Source organism: Paramisgurnus dabryanus, chromosome 19 (genome assembly GCF_030506205.2).
Source record: "Paramisgurnus dabryanus chromosome 19, PD_genome_1.1, whole genome shotgun sequence".
Classification (NCBI taxonomy): Eukaryota; Metazoa; Chordata; class Actinopteri; order Cypriniformes; family Cobitidae; genus Paramisgurnus; species Paramisgurnus dabryanus.
The window spans coordinates 22,893,956-22,914,548 of NC_133355.1; the positions used below are offsets into that span (position 1 = coordinate 22,893,956).

The window sequence follows — 20,593 nt, forward strand, 5'->3', positions numbered from 1 at the left end:
TGAATTTCTTAAGGATCACAGCGTCGTCGAGGCCCAGGCGTCAATTCTGTTTCACGTTAGTATTTCCCAGTGTGAGTGTACGCTTTCGTTTTGCACTCAAAAGTAGGTACTTTTCCAACAAAAATGCAGTACATACACTGACCTAAAGGATTATTAGGAACACCAGTTTAATTTCTCATTAATGCAATGGTGTAATGGTGTGGGGGATGTTTACTTGGCACACTTTAGGCCCCTTAGTGCCAATTGAGCATCGTTTAAATGCCATGGCCTACCTGAGCATTGTTTCTGACCATGTCCATCCCTTTATGACCACAATGTACCCATCCTCTGATGGCTACTTCCAGCAGGAAAATGCACCATGTCACAAAGCTCGAATCATTTCAAATTGGTTTCTTGAACATGACAATGAGTTCACTGCACTAAAATGGCCCCCACAGTCACCAGATCTCAACCCAATAGAGCATCTTTGGGATGTGGTGGAACAGGAGCTTCGTGCCTTGGATGTGCATCCCACAAATCTCCATCAACTTCAAGATGCTATCCTATCAATATGGGCTAACATTTCTAAAGAATGCTTTCAGCACCTTGTTGAATCAATGCCACGTAGAATAAAGGCAGTTCTAAAGGCGAAAGGGGGTCAAACACTGTATAGTATGGTGTTCCTAATAAACCTTTAGGTGAGTGTACTATTAAGGCTAAGTATTACTAGGCGAATTGGGTCGTAGATCTAGTCTGCGACATAGTGATCGTGAGGTGGAGCCACAGTAAAGGCCCCTCCCATTTTTCGTTTACAAACACCCATTTTAAAAATCATCCTGTAACAAACCTAAACCACACCGATTAGGAGCCAGACACCAAAATGTTTTGGCTTGTTTCAGGACATGTTTCACACATGGGGTAAACATTATAAGAGTTCTATAATCGGCAGAAATTATCAGACGTATTTATATCGGATCAAATCATAGCCTGAAGGCAGAAAATCAGTGTTCATCATAGAGTACAGGATTTTCAGTTAAATCTTTCATTGGGACCGGCCAGGAGGACTGGAGACATTCTATTTCAATTGTTGAATCATCCAAACAAAAACATCCAAAATTTGTGTATTCAATGTCTGTTCTGTTTCTCTGCAGTGTGAAAGTCGTGGGGAATTGCTGGTCTCTCTGTCCTACCAGCCTGTTACTCACAGGCTTAATGTGGTGGTGCTGAAGGCCAAACATCTGCCAACCATGGACATCACTGGGTTCTCAGGCAGTAAGCACACACCAATATTGACATGTAGCCACCTGTCAAGTTTTTGTCTCATAAAAGTCTATACACCAGAATATCTCATTTTCCTAATAATGTCTTTTCTTTACTCACAGACCCATACGTTAAAGTCAACGTCTTCTACGGTCAAAAGCGCATAGCTAAGAAGAAGACACATGTGAAGAAATGCACACTTAATCCCGTTTTCAACGAATCGTTCATCTACGATGTTCCCGCAGAGTTAATGCCGGACATCTCTGTGGAATTCCTGGTCATCGATTTTGACCGCACCACGAAAAACGAGGTCGTAGGTCGCTTGGTTTTGGGTGGTCAGAGTCCCGTGCCATCGGGGGTCACTCACTGGAGGGAAGTTTGCGATAACCCACGGAGGCAGATCGCCAAGTGGCATAACCTTATAGAGTACTAGCGTTCGGCTAACACACAGGAAAGCGTATTATACCGCTCCCTTCCTGTCACCTCTTCTATAGAAAGAAACCCATTTAACAACCACCCTCTTTCCCCACATAGGCAGGTGTATGTGTGGATTAGTATGTGTGTCAATAGTAAAGAGGACCATAGGCTCTACTAAACCTGAAAGACATTGAGCAGTTTAACAGAACCACATGTTCTCTAATAAACCAATAGCAATTGAATAATTGAACAAAAAGAAAAAAAATTACATAAATGAGGTTTTTCGCTTTGATTAGATGAGAATTATACCCATATGAAAGATAAACCACAGCATCCGCAGAGCCGTTTCCAGTTTAAAAACATATTGAGGATATACATACAGTACTGTCAATTAGCTGCATGCTACATATAATAAAACAAGCCTTTATTATAGTTTTTTTAAAGGAGGGTTGAATGAGAAGTATGATATGTCTTTAATAAAGTAATAAGACAATGTTTCCATGAAATTAGAAAAGTTTGTAATAATTTGAACATCAAGGGTTTCTTTAACTCTTTCACCGCCAGCGTTTTTAAAAAAAGTTGCCAGCCAGCGCCAGCGTTTTTCATGATTTTCACCAAAGTTTAATGCCTTCCAGAAAATGTTCTTCTTTAAATATATAAACATACAATATACCAAATGAAAGAACAGACCCTCTGCTTTCAAACAAAAAAAAACCGTTTCATCATACCTTTAGTGGTTCTTTTACAATCAGCTTTTGAATATGGGTAGGTTTTTGCAAAAACACCATATTTTGAGCAAAAAGCAAAAATAATTCCATTTTTGTGACGGACTTTTCATAGAGATCCCATTCAGAGCGATCTTTAAAACAGACACGGACATGCAGCAGCTTGCCATAGGACAATACTTCCGGGTTTAAAAAGTTGCGGAAGGGCGCCACCTGGTGGATAATAGCGGTATTGCGGAAAGACGGAAAATCTCGTCATTGGCGGGGAAGCGTTTTCTCTTAATTGACGAGATATCTCGTCAATGGCGGGGAAAGAGTTAAGGATATTAGCTAACAGGCTAATATTTAGCACAACCAAACCATTTAAAACCATACAAGGTTGAAATATGAATATCATACAGAATTCTTTTTTAAAAATATTTTTATTGTTTATATTAATTATTATTTAAATATTATTATTTTTCTGAAATGTGAAATCCTTGGGGCAAATTCAAACTTTAAGTTACATCATAGCTTATATTATGACAGATCTTTCAGCCATTAAGCAAATTAAAAGTTGTGACCATCGGCTCTATACTACAATGATTTGTGTAAAAAAACTGTTATTTTTAGTAAAGTTAGCCTCTTGCTATTTTGACACTGTAGCTACTTCATTTATTTGTAGCTGTAGTCATTATACGTTCTTGGTTATCTCATTGTGGATGATTTGGACAAAGCACTTCCATGATCTGTTTGTTATGCATTTATCTTAACATATGATCATCTTATTATACAACCGTTTGTGACCGAAATCAACATGTATTTTTATTATTGTATTTAGGGATGCATAACGATTAATCGCGATTAATCCATAGCAGAATAAAAGTGTTTACTGTGTATAATAGTTACGTATATATAAATATAATATATATATATGTATAATTATATATATAATATAAATTATACATAAATATACAAATGTATATACACATGTAAACATTTCTTAAATATAAACATGCATGTGTCTATTTATCTATACAAACTTATTATACACAGTTCACACACACACATATACAGTATGATGTAGACAAAAACTTTTATTCTGCTATAGATTAATTGCGATTAATCGTTATGTATCCCTAATTGTATTAGTTTGCCATATCTATGCACATTTCTATTTAACTGCATAAAACCTATCCAGCTGCTGTATTACCATAGCACTGAGATCGAAAAATTAAGATCATATGGCAATGAGAGAAAAATTGCAGTCAAAGCCAAATGTGACAGATATTAGTATGTTTGTGACTGTCAGCAAATTTGTACGTTTACGTGTACCTAGCACCACTGTTTCTATCATCACTGAACGTGTGTGTTTTTGAAGGTCGCACAACTAATTCTTAATAATGTCTGGTCAAGATGTACATAATGTATAATAGGACGTCACATTGCTATTCTACCATTTCTCTTTTTCATACTGAAATTGAATTTCACCAAATATACGTGATCTTTTGGCATACAAATGCTGCCATGCAAATGAAAGGACAGTGATGTTTTAGCCTGATGTTTAACCCAACTTGTTTGGTTTAAGGCCAATCTATTCGGATCTTATAATTATTGAATGATAAAGTTGAAAAAATATGCAGATTCAAATCAATATTTGCACTTTCGTAGAGTACTGTATTTATTTTTATGATTTGCGCCCAACAAAATATATATGTAAATGTGTATTAAAAACAACTATAATGAGACTATTAACTAACCATATGAAAGTTAGGCTTTTGGCTATTAACCATTACACTGCACGTGTCAAAAATAACCAAAGTGGATATTATAGACCAATGAACAATTTGTGCATAACTTAGTAAATTGGTCTGCAAAACCATTGGACTCAATGTAAATTTGGTGTTGGGATCACAATGAAGCAGCCAGACATTGACAGACCCAAGTGCATGCAATGTGTGTGTGGATGTGTTCCCAATTATCTGATTTAATGCCCATAGCCCCCTAAGGCAGATTGATTTACATGCTCTGTTCCTAGTGTAAATGAGCACATACATTGCTAAAAGCAGGAGGGTAAGATAAAAAATATTGATTGGATGATTAAAGGCATATCATATTTAAAATGTGAAATTAATTTAGCAGTAACTTAAGCCCAGTGTTGTTTTTGTGTAGTCAAAAATTTAATTTTGCAATTGTAAGTCATTAAGACAACTTAAAGAGATTACCTATTGCACAAAGCAACATTAAGATGTCATTGCGTCCACCCGAGTCCAAGCTTGCAGATACGTTCAAGACCAAAAAAAGTGAATCCTTTCATTCTCTAACCCTGCATGCACAGTATCAAATTTCTGCTTCAAAACTTGTGTATATATTAAAGTTTTTAGTGGTTTATATGACAGTAAAATACTTTTTTGTAAAAATGGTAACCTGGATAACAATGCAACTTATGTGAAATAATTCATGCCTTCCTTTTTATTTTGAGCCCCAGCTCCATGTGCTCCCCAGACTTTTTTGACACAAAAACGCTTGTTTTATAAAATTAAATAACTATAGGCATTAAAATAAATATAACCAATTGTAAATGAGTGTTTGTTTCAATGCACTGGTGGGTAGTGGTACTTTCCGCTCCTCTCGTAAGTGTTTTAGCTGGAATGGAAATGGTTTCGTTTTGTGCAAACCTCTTTTGAAGAGCTACTGTAGCTGCATTTATTTTTCTGTCTGCAACTGGTCTAACAATCCTATGGTTTTTGCTGTTGTGTGATGTATGAATAAATTGAAAGGCAAACAAAGATCTGACAAGAAACTGACTGTAGTAAATATATTAGTCCATTTGGATACTGCTATGTTGATATGGTTAAGGTGGAGTAAACATAGTGACTCACCTTTATTTTAGGTGTCCCTAAACCCACTAGACCTAGATGATAGTTCACCAAAACAGTAGTGTGATTTCATGTTGTTACCTGGCTTTTCAATATTTGTAAGTACAAGCAAGTTATCTATGTATAATGTAAGTACAGTGGTATAATAACATACTTAAAAATACATCTTTGCATTGCTGGCTTATTACTGCATATTTCACTACATTATATTCAGGGACATCTAATATAAAGTGTGACCTGTAATGCTTTCCAATGCAGGTTATTTGCATACTGCTACTGAGTTTATGCTAAATACAGTTACACTAATGCTGACTTGTACTGTATGTTGAATTTGTTAACACAATGAACGTGCAAATAAAATTAAAACTGATAAACTAGATCTGATCTGATCTCTTTTTTATATTTTCACAATTGCATTCTTTTATATATCTAATTCTATATTTTCCTGCAAAATGTTACTCAGATTAATGCAACTGTTAAATGGCTAAAAGTTTCAAACTCAGTCCACAGCTCACCCCTCCATTTCGAATAGCATAGAGAAGCTACGGTAGCTGCCCCAGGACAAACATGTCAACGATGTGACAAAATGCACTCTATAAAAAAAGTTTGTCCATTTAGGGCTACTGTAGAAACATGGCGGCGCTAAATGGCGACTTCTATGTAAGGGGCCCTGCAGTGTATGTCGAAAAAATGGCTCATTCTAAGGTAATAAAAACAAAACATTTAATTTTGTAAGGTTCAGGTTATGTATATTATATTGCATTTCTATCAAGAGATCCTTCTAAAATGTACACAATACACCTTTAAATTGCCATATGAAGTGGTGGCTCATACCAAGTTACCACAATACCAGGTAATGTTGTGGTAGTACCATGAGACAGTGATGATATCAGACGGTAAAACGTTTAGTTTGATTTGTTTTTATCTATTTTAGTGACATTCACATATTTTTAGGGTAGCTAAATTGGCCAATCTGCTGGTCACGTTTGGCATTGCGTGTAAGCCTGCGGGCTTTAGGACCCATCCGCGCGACTCTCCTCCTGACGTCCATGGGCTCTTTATGTTTACAGCGAGAATTGTATGGCAGGATTTTTCAACATCAAATATTTATACATCATTTGCATCGATACAAACGTTACAATGGAGACCGAGATCCTGTGACACAGGTAAGACACCAAACAATTCAGTCGGTATATAACCGTAGTTTTAGCAGCTAATGTTACATAGCAAAACACTGTAACGAAACCTACCCAGTTTTACAATTTTGTTAAAAGACTCGTGTGTTTGTTTTAAAGTGTCAAGGGAGCAACATAAACAAACTTACTCGTTATAACTTCAAGCAACACCGCGGGTTCATTTCATTGACTTAAAAAGGACTGTTAAAAACTTGCGCGGCGTTTTCGGTCAATCTTAAAAGTTTTAAATAAGAACTTGTATATATTTATGACCAAACGAGTATATATTTTGTATCTGCTGTCCGATGTTAACCTTATTGCGTGTGGTCAAGACATTAGTCTTACAAATATCAAACAACCCATTGTGTCATTACAGTTTACACAGTCTGTCAGGCTTTTCACCTCAGCTTCGGTCAGTTAATAATACCGTAATTAAGGTCAGCTGTTAGTTTTCTGCTGATTTAAAATACTTTTCTCGTGATCATATTTTTAAGTCACCAGATGTCTTTTATCTTAAGGGAAGTTTTAAACAAGTATCTGGTTTAATGAACATTGTTACCCTTAATGAGATAAGGCCCTAATAATAAACGTTCAGTAAATGTATATGGTAACCATAATTTACTATATACAACATGTACTGTATACAATAGTTTCTACAGTGAATGCTATAAGAAATATACGGTGCTAACTTGCTCAATAAAAACTATAATGGCAAAACATGCTAACACACTACTGAAAAATCCAGCAAAGACCAGCATTAGCTGGTTTAAGGTGGCAGTATCTGGTCTAAACTGGTCCTCCCAGCCTGGCAAAGCTGTTGGGCAGCTGGTCATCCAGCCTGACTAGCTAAGTCCAGCTAGACCAGCTTAAAAAGTGACCAAAACACAGCTAGACCAGCTTGGTACACAAGCAATACCAGCTTGAACCAGCTCACCAGCTTATGCCAGTTTTAGCTGGATTGTTCAGTAGGGCACTAACTGATGTTACCTTGTTGCATTATTAAATAAACAGTTATGACCTCACATACACACTTATTTTTATAATAGTACGTTCAAACAATGCCTTAATCTTTTAACACAGGGTTTTAACTGGAATAAGCAATGTTTTAAACTTGTAACTTAAATAGGATTCACATTGCTTGCATCTAAATGGGTCTTAAAGAGCACCAATTATACGATTCACGATTTTACATTTCCTTTGGTGTGTATGTGTGTATAAGTACATGTTAACGATATGCAAAAGGTACAAATCCCAAGGTAAACAATGACGCGAGTTATTGTCTCCAACTTAAATCTCTTTTCTTGGACTACAACAAACACACGGATTGTAGGCAACAGTTTACTTTCTCAGCCTGTTAACGTAGACACGACAGTCATTATCATAAAGCTACCTGTTTCTGACTCACAGCCTGTAAGTAGACTATGTTTATATTATATTATATAAGAATTTACTACTGACTAAATCATAATTCAAACAAAAGTTTTGTGCAGTGCAGAGTAGGGCTGGGTATCGATTCAGATGTTACAGATCGATTCAATTTCGATTCACAAGCAAGTGATTTCGATCCGAATTTCGATTCCGATTCTCGACAAAATTTTTATACTCGATTCTCGATTCAACTCAATGAATATAGATTATATTATATATTAGAATATAGATTGAATGAATGAATGACAGTCTGGCCTCTCGCTCCTTGGTAACATCGCGCAAGGCAAAAAAAGGGTGACATCTAGTGGAGAAGAGTAATTAGATTTATGTTAATCTTACGTTCAATGTTTGCTGAAATAAAATTGGAAAAAAATCGATTCGTGGCCTGTGAGAATCGATTTTAAATCAACCACGAAAAAAACCCAGATTAATCGAAAAATCTATTTTTTTGCCCAACCCTAGTGCAGAGTAGCGCTTGTTGTTTTTTCGTTTCTACGATTATAAATAAAGACATCATTTTAAAGTTTTTGTAATCTTACCTTACCAATCCGTTATGTCCTGCTCAAGCCGGGCTGGCAAAGCTGATCGATCAGCTTGGTCATCTGCATTTTCTGTATCAGATTCGGCTCGTATTGATAAGGTAGTAAATACGATATTAACTCCTGTCAGTATTTCATTGAGAGTTAATCTTACAAACATGGTAAGGAGCGTCACATTTCCGGCTCCGATGTTCACAACGTTCTGGTTAGCTGGCCAGTCGGAGGACTTTTCAGAATGATAAGCTTTTTACAAAATCAACGCATTTCAGGATATAAAGGAGCAACAATAATGTACGGTATGTGGAAAATAATGAACCATAATAACACATTGCATTACACAATTAACACAAAATAATGTTGTTTTTAGCAAAGTAGGTATTCTGAAACTTTAGGAAAAAGCCATTAGTTTAGCACAGCAAACTTTTTTTCATAACTTATGAGGTTGCTAACCCCCTTCCTACATAATCAGAAAAAATTAAATGGTCCCTAAATGGTCACGTCGCCCCTTTAGGTGCAAAAGTTTCCTGGGGAAAAGAGTTTATAAAAGTACCTCAGAGATACATATTGGTGCCAAATCTGTACCCAAATGGTACATATTAGAACCTTTTAAAACGATACCACCCCAGTGACAGCTATGGACCATTTTTTTGTGTAAAATGTAACTGTAAAATGTTGCCTAATCCAGGCTTAAAATACTAGTATTTAGTAGTTGACCAATATTTCCGATAACTGATACTACTCTGATCTGATAATACTGATCGTTTCAATTGTTGTAAAATGTGAAAAAAATCTAATCAGACAATGGAAAATACATCATGCGAAGTACAGTGTGGTACATATTCTAATATTGACCGTGGTTAATGTAACACCCACCCAGTGGATGCTTCACTTTGTCACATGAATAGCTCAACAAAATGACTCACTTCCTCTTCTCCATCAAACTGAAGCTCTGGTGTCAAACACAGCATGCATGCAACAAAGAGCATTTTCTGTAATGGACATGCATGCAACAGTGGACCTTTGGAAACAGATACTGACACTTGCTTACTACATTTGTTTTGCACCGTGCATGTGTTTCAGTTTTTTGGATGGAGTCCTCGCAGGGCACAGGGGGTCACTCCCGCGAGTACAAATTGGTGATGTTAGGAGAGGGGGGTGTGGGCAAAAGTGGTGAGTAATGTTGTCATTTATTCTGCTTCTCTCTCTCTCTCTCGTGTTCAAATAAAGCATGCAGTGCATTAAGTTGTACTTAGCAAGCATAAAATAACATTATAGGAAGTACAATAAACACTAATAAATGCTACAATTCAAATTTGTGTATGCCTGTAATTAGAATTTAAAGGGATAGCGTGCTTAATGTAATTAAAATGATACCTTTACGGCCCTAAAATCTTATGATTGTTGTATTTTCCTCATGATCAGATTGCCGTAGCCAAGTCTCTTTTACTAAAGTTCATTATTGTGGTCAGACGGTGGGCTGGTGCCACAGTCTTGCATGTACAGTCACAAGCACTCAGACAATAAAAGTGTGGGTGTTGGCTCAGCCCTTCAGTCTGGTCGCTATGAAGGTGCACTGCAGGTGCCTAGCAACTTCCATCCCCTCCTGGAGTCTGTTGCCAAGGAGATAAGCAGAGGTCACCTGGTGAAGATGGTGAAGAGGTCTCATTGTTTAAGAGTGCACTGTATGAGGTTCTTTAGGGTGACTGATGTTCTCTCTTCATGTCGCTGTCTCCATGGGAACGCACAGAGCGGAGAGCAAATACATGCCGACAGCAGGGCGTGTTTGCTTAACATTAAAGGGAGGGGGGTTATATACGGTCAGGCGATGTTTACAGTTCTCTTGTTGAATTTCATAATCCAAGAATTATGTAAGAGCTGTGTTTTTCTCTTTGTCTCATAGCCATCATCATGCAGTTTATAAGTCACAGATTTCCAGAGGATCACGATCCTACTATCGGTAAGACAGTGAGGAGAATATCGATTGATATTGACCCAGAGGATCTTTGCCAGGGTAGAAACAGTATTTATTGTTATGCACATTCACCGATTTAATGTGCAGAGAAACTATAAGTAATTCTTTCATGAGTTTATTTCCAGCCTGACATATCAGCAACCCATTTGAGTTTGGGGTAGGACAATATGTTAGTCCGACCAATGGCAGACAGACACTGTGGGGAGATTTGTTTTTAACTGTTATTGTATTTTTTATTATGATATGAAGAGTTTGGTTCCAAAATGCGATAAACCCCATAAAAAAACGAGTTACAACCAAAATCAGTATTGTATCAGGTCAGTATTAAAAAGTAAATTCTTAATTTTATGCAAAATCGAATATCCGCTGTGTTATTCTATCATCTTTTCTCCCTTTTTCCCCAAAATGCGATAAACGCCAGTCTTCCTTCTCTGCAGAATGCAATAAATCTGCTCCACAAATCACAGCGTACCATTCCACACATTGTAAACATTAATGGCGGAGCGTTGAATACACACACAATCCTAGTTTTCTTCATCTACTTTGTACTTCGTGATCAACAAACAAACAAAAACAAAATAATACTTTTGATGGCATCGATAAACCTGTGGTGGTTTTCTGTTGTGGGGAAGAAAAACATAAGATTTCAAAATCGAATAATTTATGTGAGAGGCACTCGGGGCGAAGGAAAAATGCCAGCTGTTGCTTGTTCTCACACAACAGCATCAAGCTTCTGACCCAAGGGGATCTTATGAAAAACTTTCCATTATTTTACTCGAACCCAACGAAAATTGAGCAGGACCAAAACATTTTACAGCTGATCGCTGTCAAAAAAGTTCAGCAACGACGTCCCAAGGATGACAGCAGCAATGACATAACATGACAAAGATGAATGCACATTTATATATTGATTCAAGATTTATAGCATTTTGAAAAAAAAATGTCATGGATTTATTGCATTTTGTGGGAAAAAATAAATATTTTTTATAATAAATCTTTGAAAATCTAATTATGGATTTGAATTTTTTATGTTTTTAATAACCTAAAGATGCTATGTGAAAGTTTGTAACAGAAAATAGTGGTTTTCATCTTGTCACTTTCTTGGTATAAAAAACAAGTTTTTACCGAAATTAGTCCAAATGGATTTATTGCATTTTGGAACCAAACTCTTCATATTATTCTTATTCTTCCTAATTCATAGTCGCTTAAAATTTGTTTAAACAATACAAAAACGTAGGTTATCACAAGCCATGTTTTTCCATCTACTTTGGAAAGACGAATTTTGCTTTTATTGTTGCTGTTTTTAATTCCATCAAAATTTAATATCAATATACTAAGGTCCATTTACCTGAATTCAGTTTTGCTAAGTTTAATTAATTTTCATTCGTTTTGCTCACTCACTGTTATGTTGGGCTGTTTTTCTACATAGCATAGCTACAAACCACAGACTGTGTTTTTAGTGAATATACTCCTTACTGTTGTCACTTCCCAATTTAGGGTTTCTCAGTTTGACTGTCTGATGTTGTTGCTATCTCTGCTCAGACTTTGTGTCTTTACTGTTCCTAGAGGATGCTTATAAAACGCAGATCCGCATAGACGATGAGCCAGCAAACCTTGACATCTTGGACACAGCAGGACAGGTAGGTGCAGTCATGGTGTGAAAACATAGACAAAGGGGTCTAAACAAACAGATAACGACTGCGTTAACTCAAGGTTTGGTTCTGAGTTGTATAAGGACATTGTCCTCAAATAGTATGTTCACTTCCTCTTTTCTGTCCATCTTTGTTGTCTTAAACCAAACACATATTTTTTTCCTCTGCGTCAGCTATTTTTTTACATGGTTTGAATCTTTCCATAACACGAGTACTGTTATACATTTTAAATAAACTTTTGTGCTGGTTAAGATGTTTTGAATGGTTCTTGACAATTGGGAATTATTGTCCTCTATTGTACTCTTTCCCCGCCAGCGTTTAAAAAAAAGTTGCCAGCCAGCACCAGCATTTTCCATGATTTCACAAAAGGTCAGTGCCTTCCAGAAAATGTTCTTCTTTAAATATATAAACATACAATATATCAACTGAAAGAACAGGCCCTGGTAGGTTTCTACAAAACCCCCAAATTTTGAGCAAAAAGCTGAGATAATTCAGTTTTTGTGAAGGACTTTTGATAGAGATCAGATTCAGAGCGATCCTCAAAACATACACGGACATACAGCTATTTGCCCTCGAGCAATACTTCAAGGTTTTATAAGTTGCGGAAGACTGCCACCTGGTGGATAATAGCGGTATTACGGATTGCCAGAAATACTCGTCATTGGCATTTTTTCTTAATTGACATGTTAACTCGTCAATGGCGTGGAAAGAGTTAAGTTGTGCTGCATTCATGACATGAACTAAAATAACTGATCTGTTTGTTTTAACCTAGGCAGAGTTCACAGCGATGCGTGATCAGTATATGCGAGCAGGTGAAGGTTTCATCATCTCTTACTCCATCACGGACCGCCGCAGTTTCCAAGAGGCTCGGCACTTTAAGCAGCTGATCTACCGCGTTCGACGCACCGTGGACACGCCGGTCGTACTGGTGGGAAACAAGTCTGACCTGACCCATCTCAGACAGGTGAGTAGTTTACCTGTTAAAGGAGGGGTAAGCGTTATTTGAAAAAAAAAACACTTTGGAGTGAAGTGAACGGGGATGAGTACCAAAAAAAACACTTGTAGCTAATCAGCAGTATGGGGCGTGTCTACTAATGATGGGGAGGATAGGGCGCTAAAAAAAATGTAGTCAATGAAGGACACTTGCTTGCGCTACTGCAAGTTTTTGAGCCTGCAACATGCGTTTGTCTCTGCCGCTTTCTCTTATGCTGTCGGCTTTCGCATAAAACGGAGCAAAACCATTCACATGTTCATACGCTCAGCGTAATAAATGCATAGCCTGGGTTGCGTACTTATTTGTGGGGCGGGGCTATCAAAAGAACGTCCAGATATTTTGGGGGGTAGGTCCATGTTTGTTTTGGTAATTTTTAAATATCAGCAACGTGTACCAGAAATGCTTACCCCAACTTTAATATGCATACAAGCATCAAAATAAATATTAAGCCCTTCCGTCACACTAAATAATGCATAAAGTCTGTATTTAAATCAATATAGTTATCATTTTCATGTTATGTTGTATCTGACAGATATCTTAAGTAGCAGTTATTGGAGGGAGGTGTTTTGTCAACAGTACAGCCCTTGACACTATAATTTGTCAAACAATATTTGTCAACTATAACTTGTCAAAATTTCTTAACACGTTGGAGAGCTACCATTTATAGGAAGCAATTTAAAACCACTCCAGAACAGCTGAATTAGATTGAAGTGTGGACTTTGACTAGGACTATATGTTTGAAGGTCATTGCCATGTTAGAAAATGAATTGTCTTTGAAGTCTCCGCGGTCTCGCAGATTGTAGCATTTTTCACACACCGTTTTTTTTTTATCTCAGCTCCATAATTCTTCCCCAGATATATGAGCTTTGAGTCCCTTTTATAGTAAAGAATCCTCAATGCCTGATTCTGCCACATTCTTCTTACTGAAACTACTGTAGGTTTTTTTGGACACATTGTCTTTAAAGGTGGGCCAACTCTGTTTACAGTTGGTTCTCAGATTTTTAATGATGAACTACAGTGTGTGGAAAATTTGTGGGGTGTTTTTCAAATACCACTCCTTGTTTGGCTTTAAAGGTACAGTATGGGTTTTAGTGACATCTAGTGGCGAGATTGCGAATTGCAACCATTCTCAATTTCAAAACTCAACAAGAAGAGACAACGTAGTGACAAAATGTAAGACAGTTTTCCTTTTAGGGCTACTGTACAAACATGATGGTGATCTCCATGTAAGGAGACCCGCAATGTATGTTATTGAAAGGTAATAAAAACAATACAATTCGTTATGTAAATTATATTGCATTTCTGTCAAGAGATCCTTCTAAAAGTAACACATTGTACCTTTAAACTTTTGGATTTCAAAGTGTATGATTCCTATTTGAAATACTTTAGGGATGCTTTTAAACACAAGTTTATATATTATGAAATCAATGAGCATACGGACCTTCTCCTTTTTTAGTTATTGAAGTTATTATGATTTAAAAGTAGTGTCTGTACTGTATAAACTGTACGTGACATGAGCCACATGCTGTACTTTTAAAACATAAACCATATTTTTAACTCACAGGTGTCAGTAGAGGAGGGCAAACAGCTGGCAAGAGAGTTCCAGTGCCCGTTTTTTGAGACCTCCGCGGCTTTCCGTTATTACATTGACGAAGTGTTTGCCGCACTCGTCCGTCAGATCCGCCAGCACGAGATGGAGATGGTGCGGGGGAGCGAGAGGAAAACTCGACGCAGCCGTTCCTTATGGAATCGCCTTAAAGCACCCTTCCTCAAGACACATCGGTCCAAGCACTGAGAAGAGCATCATGGGATATGACACCCTTCCACGGGCCGCAGCTGTATTAGATCAACCTCCTCGTGGTGGTTTGAACTGTTAGAATAATTTATATTTGATTTCTCGAAATGAAGCACTCCTAATCATTTTATAAGTCAGATAGACTACAACCCTCAATGTGCAGGGCAACACACTCACGGTCATCATACGGGACATGGGCTTATTTACTTTAGCACTTAGGAAAGAAATAGTTGTGTCTTTTTATAAACAGCATTATACTTTGTAAAAGTAAATGTCTGGGGGATTGTTGTACCTCATAACTGATGGAAAGGCAGGTCAGAATAATGATATGTATAATGGATTGATAGACTGAAGTAAGGTGGAATGGTAAGGTCATGTCAGGTGCAGGGTTAAAATGTTGGGGGAAATGAAGGTTGAATGAGCTTTAACTGAAAGTTTAAGGTATGTTGTGAAGAGAATAGAGGAAACAGTGTGGGTGCAGAGATGAATTGTAGGGAAATAGGATAGTTTTATGAAAAAATATGAACTTTATTTGCAGGTAAAATGAGTACTGTAAACAATTCATTTAACCTTGCTGTAGTTTTTGATACATTTTTAAAAAACTGGCAGTAGTTTTTATTTTAAAATGAGGTCCAGGTTATAGTTGATTTACAGCTTTGTTTAGTAGCTTCTTTCAGAAATATGGGGAAAAAATCACAAAACCATGTTTTGGTCACATTTCACCCTATCCAAAAGAATTCCTTACTTGCATCCAGAAGATAATAAACTTTTAAGATCATTAAAATTGTTTGCATAGTGATATTATTGTCATAAGAAGTAGGAAGATGTTCCCTTTAAAAAAAAAAAAATGTTAACAATGTACCCAAATATTTAAATATTTTACTCATTTTCATTGATCTTAAGAGTTATTTTCATTCTTAATGACTCTGTGTATTTCATTATATAGTAGTACAAACAAAATCAGTAATGCAATGTTACGTTTTGACAGAAATTAAATGAATACAACACATACTATGCTGTTTTAATATTTTACAATTATATAAATAATATATTTTTTTCATGAGGGTAAGGATATATGCATTAAAATGCAAAAAGAAACTTTTTTTGTCTTTGAACGGGTTACTTATTTCTTTTTGTTTCAAGGGTGAAATATGAGCATGACATATTCAGGTTTCGTGAGATTGACCCAACAGGAATGTTTTTAGTTGAAACTTTATTAAAGCTGTATGAAGTATAGTTGCAAACTACACTGTATGAATGACTTTGTGAAAACTTGCTGAGCAATATTCAGGTTCATTTAAGTGAACATTAACAGATTGACAGACCTGATTATGAAGGAAAACTAAATAGTTTTCTTTTCACACAGGGTATTTTTTTAACTCCACTGGTTTCTGTAGTCAGTCTCTACTAGGTTAGACAGTTCTGTACCTCTTTAATATGGCTTTGAAGATGAATCCTTATGTATATTTACTCTGTACACTTACTACCCATCAAAACTGAATGGAATGTGTGTTTATTTTGACATTTCATGCAAATCTATGTCATTACTTTTATTTTGTGTGATAGATTTTATTTTTAACCAGAATGGTTTTACTATATTGCCCTTTATTTATTGTCAACAGAGATTCTCAAATAAAATTCACTTTACCAATCTATCCGTGTGTCTCAATTCGTTCCCTAGCTCCCGAGGTCGTGAATCAGTATATCGTGTACACAGGTTCGGGCACTGGTAAGGACCCTAGCTCACTTCACATTGGGACAATGTTCACTTATTTTTCTGTCACGTGGCTGCTTAAGCGCGTTGTGATTATTCACAGCTGTTACTCATCAACAACCGGCAAAACCAACATCTCTCTGACTTAATTTTAAAAAACAGTACATTGTGGAAAATGCTGTCATTATTTTCTTACATATCTGTGCATAAAATTGGAGGCATATAATTACATTTTAAATGTAATAAATATATTTACAATTTTAAATAAATATTATTATTTTAAATATTGATTAGATTGTGGTCCCTTACTGTGTAGCAATGTGTGTTTATATTTACAACTAAAACAAACGTTTGTCTTTATAAAAGTTCTGTTACATTTCATAAAGTTTATTGAGTTGGATCACGTGATGTTCGGGTGGCGAGCGTCAGAAAAGGTCACGTGATTTCCGGTTAGGGAACATAGGGAACATCGATGCTCACTGGTTTTTGCGTTGCATTGTGGGAATTTTTAGGGAACGAACGTTCCAGTGCACTGAACGGATTTTGCGATTGAGACAGCCCTTAAAATGGCCGACTCCCTGATCAGTGCCCTGACTACTGAACAAGGGAGCTGATTGAGACACACGAGCTGTGTCTGAAACCGCTCCCTATCCACTATATAGTGCACTATATCGGGTGTCGGCCATTTTGTAGTGGTGTCCGAAACCTGAGTGAACAACTTCATTCCCTACATTCATTCACTACTTTTTACCCACAATGCACTCTGATTTTGAGGGTACATTCGATGTACACTCGTTCACTCATATTTCCCATGATGCAACGGGAGACGAACACGTAACTTGAATCAGCTGAAGGATAGGGATGGGCAATATAAACGATATGCAATATAAACAATACAAAATTGGCATACGATAGAGATTTAAATTCTATTGCACTATCGCGATAATGCATGTTGATGACGCTATCTACCCGTGAAATTTAGAGCCACGAGCTGCAGCCGGCTGCAACGCATAATCATATTCGTCATTTTGAATAAACATGGCTAAAAGCATCAACGAAACAGAGGAGCTCGTGAAAAAGACCGGTGCAACATCTATTATTTGGACTTGGTTTGGATTTAAGCCGTCCAACAAGCAGCAGGAAAATATACTCTGTAGAGCAGGGGTGTCCAATACATCGATGGCAATGCCGGTAGATCGCACATAAGTTAACTGCTGTTTCACGTGCAAAATTGGCATTATGGACTTAGAATAAACACTTTTTCTAAGGGTTTTTATAACGTGTTCTGAAACGAGTCTATTAAAAGCATTATACCGCAATACATATCGCTATCGCAAGAGACTGCAATGTATATCGCAAAATGGATTTTAGGCCATATCGCCCATCCCTACTGAAGGATACTGACAGTAAACACCAAACATTTTCTTGTTGTCAGTTATTTTCTACTTTTTGAAAATAAACAAATGAAAAAAAATTGCGTTATCTTTTATTTTAAATCTAATACACATTTTTATTAAACAATAAACAAACAGCAGTAAATAAATATTATAAGCAGTTGTTTTGTTCTCTTTATTATCAACTAATACAATAAACATGACAAATGTGAAAAACAGTAAGAAAGTAAACTTTACCATTTCACAGCACAATCAATAAAGCCACACAGGTGTTTTTGATGAATCTCTGCGACAGCTCTCTGACGCATGATATTTGCGTCAGTGTCCGAAATCGCTCACTCATTTTCATTTGCTTCATCCCCATATAGTGGACTCAACTGTCATTCCCCATATAGGGAATAGTGAATGAGTGAACGAGGGAACGGTTTCAGACACAGCTACGGTATCTCATGATCAGATTATTATTGTATCGCATACATTTTAGTTTATTGGCGACCCCTTGTGGTCATTAACATTAGCAGCAAAAACGCACAAATCTTGTACTTTTTGCAATATTTTGTCGTTATTCGTCAGAAACCCATTTGGATGGTATTTAACGTCAGCATGACATAATTTATATTTACCAAACGCGAACAGTTTGTCCCTCGACCTCAGGGAAGTGTTAGTAGTCCAATTCTGTTTAACATTATGATAAACGACATCTTTACAAAGGTTGATACAGGAATTGGAAGATCTTTATATGCAGACGATGGTGCGCTGTGGAAAAGAGGGCGTAATGTTAAATATGTGGAAAGATGTTTGCAGAATGCTGTTAATCTAGTTGAAGATTGGGCAAAGGAATGGGGTTTTCGGTTTTCAGTAGACAAAACTCAGGTAATTTGTTTTACAAAAAAGAAAAGTAACCCTATCATTAGTATTAAATTGTATGGACAAGAAGTGAAGCAAACAGCAGTTGTGCGGTTTTTAGGTGTATGGATGGATGTTAAACTGAATTTTATAATACATATCCAGAAGCTTGTGGACAAATGCAAAAAAACTTTAAATGTCATGAGGTGCTTAGCAGGAATTGATTGGGGAGCATGTCGTCAGTCCCTTAAGACAGTTTATTGTGCCACAATAAGATCAGCAATAGATTACGGCAGTATGGTATATTGTACTGCATCTAAAGCTCAACTTGTAAAGCTAGAGACAATTCAGTCGCAAGCTTTGCGAATTTGTTGTGGAGCTTTTAGATCCTCTCCAATACCAGCAGTGCAAGTAGAGATGGGGGAAATGCCTCAAAAAATTCGTAGACTTAAGTTAAAAATGAGATATTGGATAAGTATTAAGGGACATTCGGATCGTCATCCAATTAAAATGGTGTTGCAGGAATGTTGGGAACATGGAATTAAAAAGATATCGAGTTTTGGATGGACGGCCAGTGAGGAGGCTCGGAAGATGGGGTTAAGAGAATTAAACGTTGCATCCACTGTAAATAGTTCAGCAATCCCCCCTTGGCTTTTCCCAATGCCTTTAATAGACACTCAATTGAGTAAAGAAAGGCAGAATGATGGCTTAAATAGTCTAGATATACAGCAATACATTGACCAAACGTATTATAGTGCAGTACAAATATATACTGATGGTTCAAAAGATCCAGAATCTGGGAAAACAGCAGTAGCAGTATATATACCACTCTTTAATATCAGAATATCAAAAAGAACCTCAGATCATATTTCTGTATTCACAGCAGAAATAATAGCAATATGTCTAGCACTACAGTGGATAGAAGAAGTACAACCAACAAGGGCAGTGATTTGTACAGATTCTCTTTCAGTTTTGTATAGCTTGGCAAGTGGAACATCATCAGCAAGGCAAGACATGATTTATGAAGTAATGCAGAGTCTTTACAGATCAAGACAGTATGGATTATTGGTAAATTTTGTATGGATTCCCTCGCATATGGGGGTGGAAGGAAATGAAGAAGCTGACAATTTGGCCAAGCAGGCATTAAATCATCCACAAAATGATATTGAAGTGGCTTTAAGTAAGACAGAAATTAAAGTGATAATAGCGAAACAAATACAGGATATTTGGCAGAAGGAATGGAATGAAGAAATAAAAGGTAGACATTTTTACGGTATTCAAGGAGAAGTTGGTTCAGTGAGAAGAAGATTCGGAAATAGGAAAGAGGACGTTTTAGTCACAAGAATGCGTTTAGGACACTGTTTATTAAATAAATGTCTTCAAAGAATTGGTAAGCATGATAATGGAAATTGTGATAAATGTGGATTAGCTGAAACTGTAGGACATGTGCTCATAGAATGTGCAGCTTTTGAAAGAGAGCGTTTCAAGTTAAAACAAGCTTTAAGAAGTATTGAGATTAATGAGATGACACTTCAAGTTCTCCTAGGGAAAGGTAATAAGCAATCAAAAATATATCACGAGTTAATTATATTTTTAAAGGAGACAGGATTATTTAATAGGATGTAAAATTCACTTCTGTGTAAATTCTTAAATTATATATATATATATATATATATTTTTTTTTTTCTTTTGTTTTTTTTTTTTTTTTTTTTTTTTTTACAGAGTAGGTTAAGTTTAAATGTTCCTTTCAAATATGCGCTTCACACTCCTTTCCAGTAGGTGGCGGGAATGCACCTTTTAAGTTGGTTTGCCAACCGCCATAAAACCCTAGAAGAAGAAGAAGAA

The 20,593-nt window shown here is 36.5% G+C and overlaps 2 protein-coding genes across 3 annotated transcripts in view; both read left to right on the forward strand.

The window, feature by feature from the left end:
- Positions 1–5,616, forward strand: part of syt11a (synaptotagmin XIa) — a 30,717-nt gene extending 25,101 nt beyond the window's left edge. Inside the window, exons 3-4 of the mRNA XM_065293495.1 lie at positions 1,131–1,251; positions 1,362–5,616. Coding sequence (XP_065149567.1) covers positions 1,131–1,251; positions 1,362–1,672 — 432 coding nt within the window. The 3' untranslated portion in view covers positions 1,673–5,616. The remainder of the gene's footprint in view (positions 1–1,130; positions 1,252–1,361) is intronic.
- Positions 5,617–6,246: 630 nt separating this feature from the next.
- On the forward strand, positions 6,247–15,627 carry rit1 (Ras-like without CAAX 1). 2 transcript variants are annotated; one of them, XM_065293507.1, is made up of 6 exons: positions 6,247–6,405; positions 9,462–9,551; positions 10,282–10,338; positions 11,920–11,993; positions 12,778–12,969; positions 14,564–15,627. In XM_065293507.1, exons 1-6 carry the CDS (start codon positions 6,300–6,302, stop codon positions 14,792–14,794), a joined length of 750 nt encoding a protein of 249 aa, XP_065149579.1. In that variant the 5' UTR covers positions 6,247–6,299; the 3' UTR covers positions 14,795–15,627. The 2 variants fall into 2 exon arrangements, with proteins under 2 accessions (XP_065149579.1, XP_065149588.1); XM_065293516.2 differs by lacking the exon at positions 9,462–9,551 and having other exon boundaries at positions 6,257–6,405.
- The last annotated feature ends 4,966 nt before the right edge of the window (positions 15,628–20,593 follow it).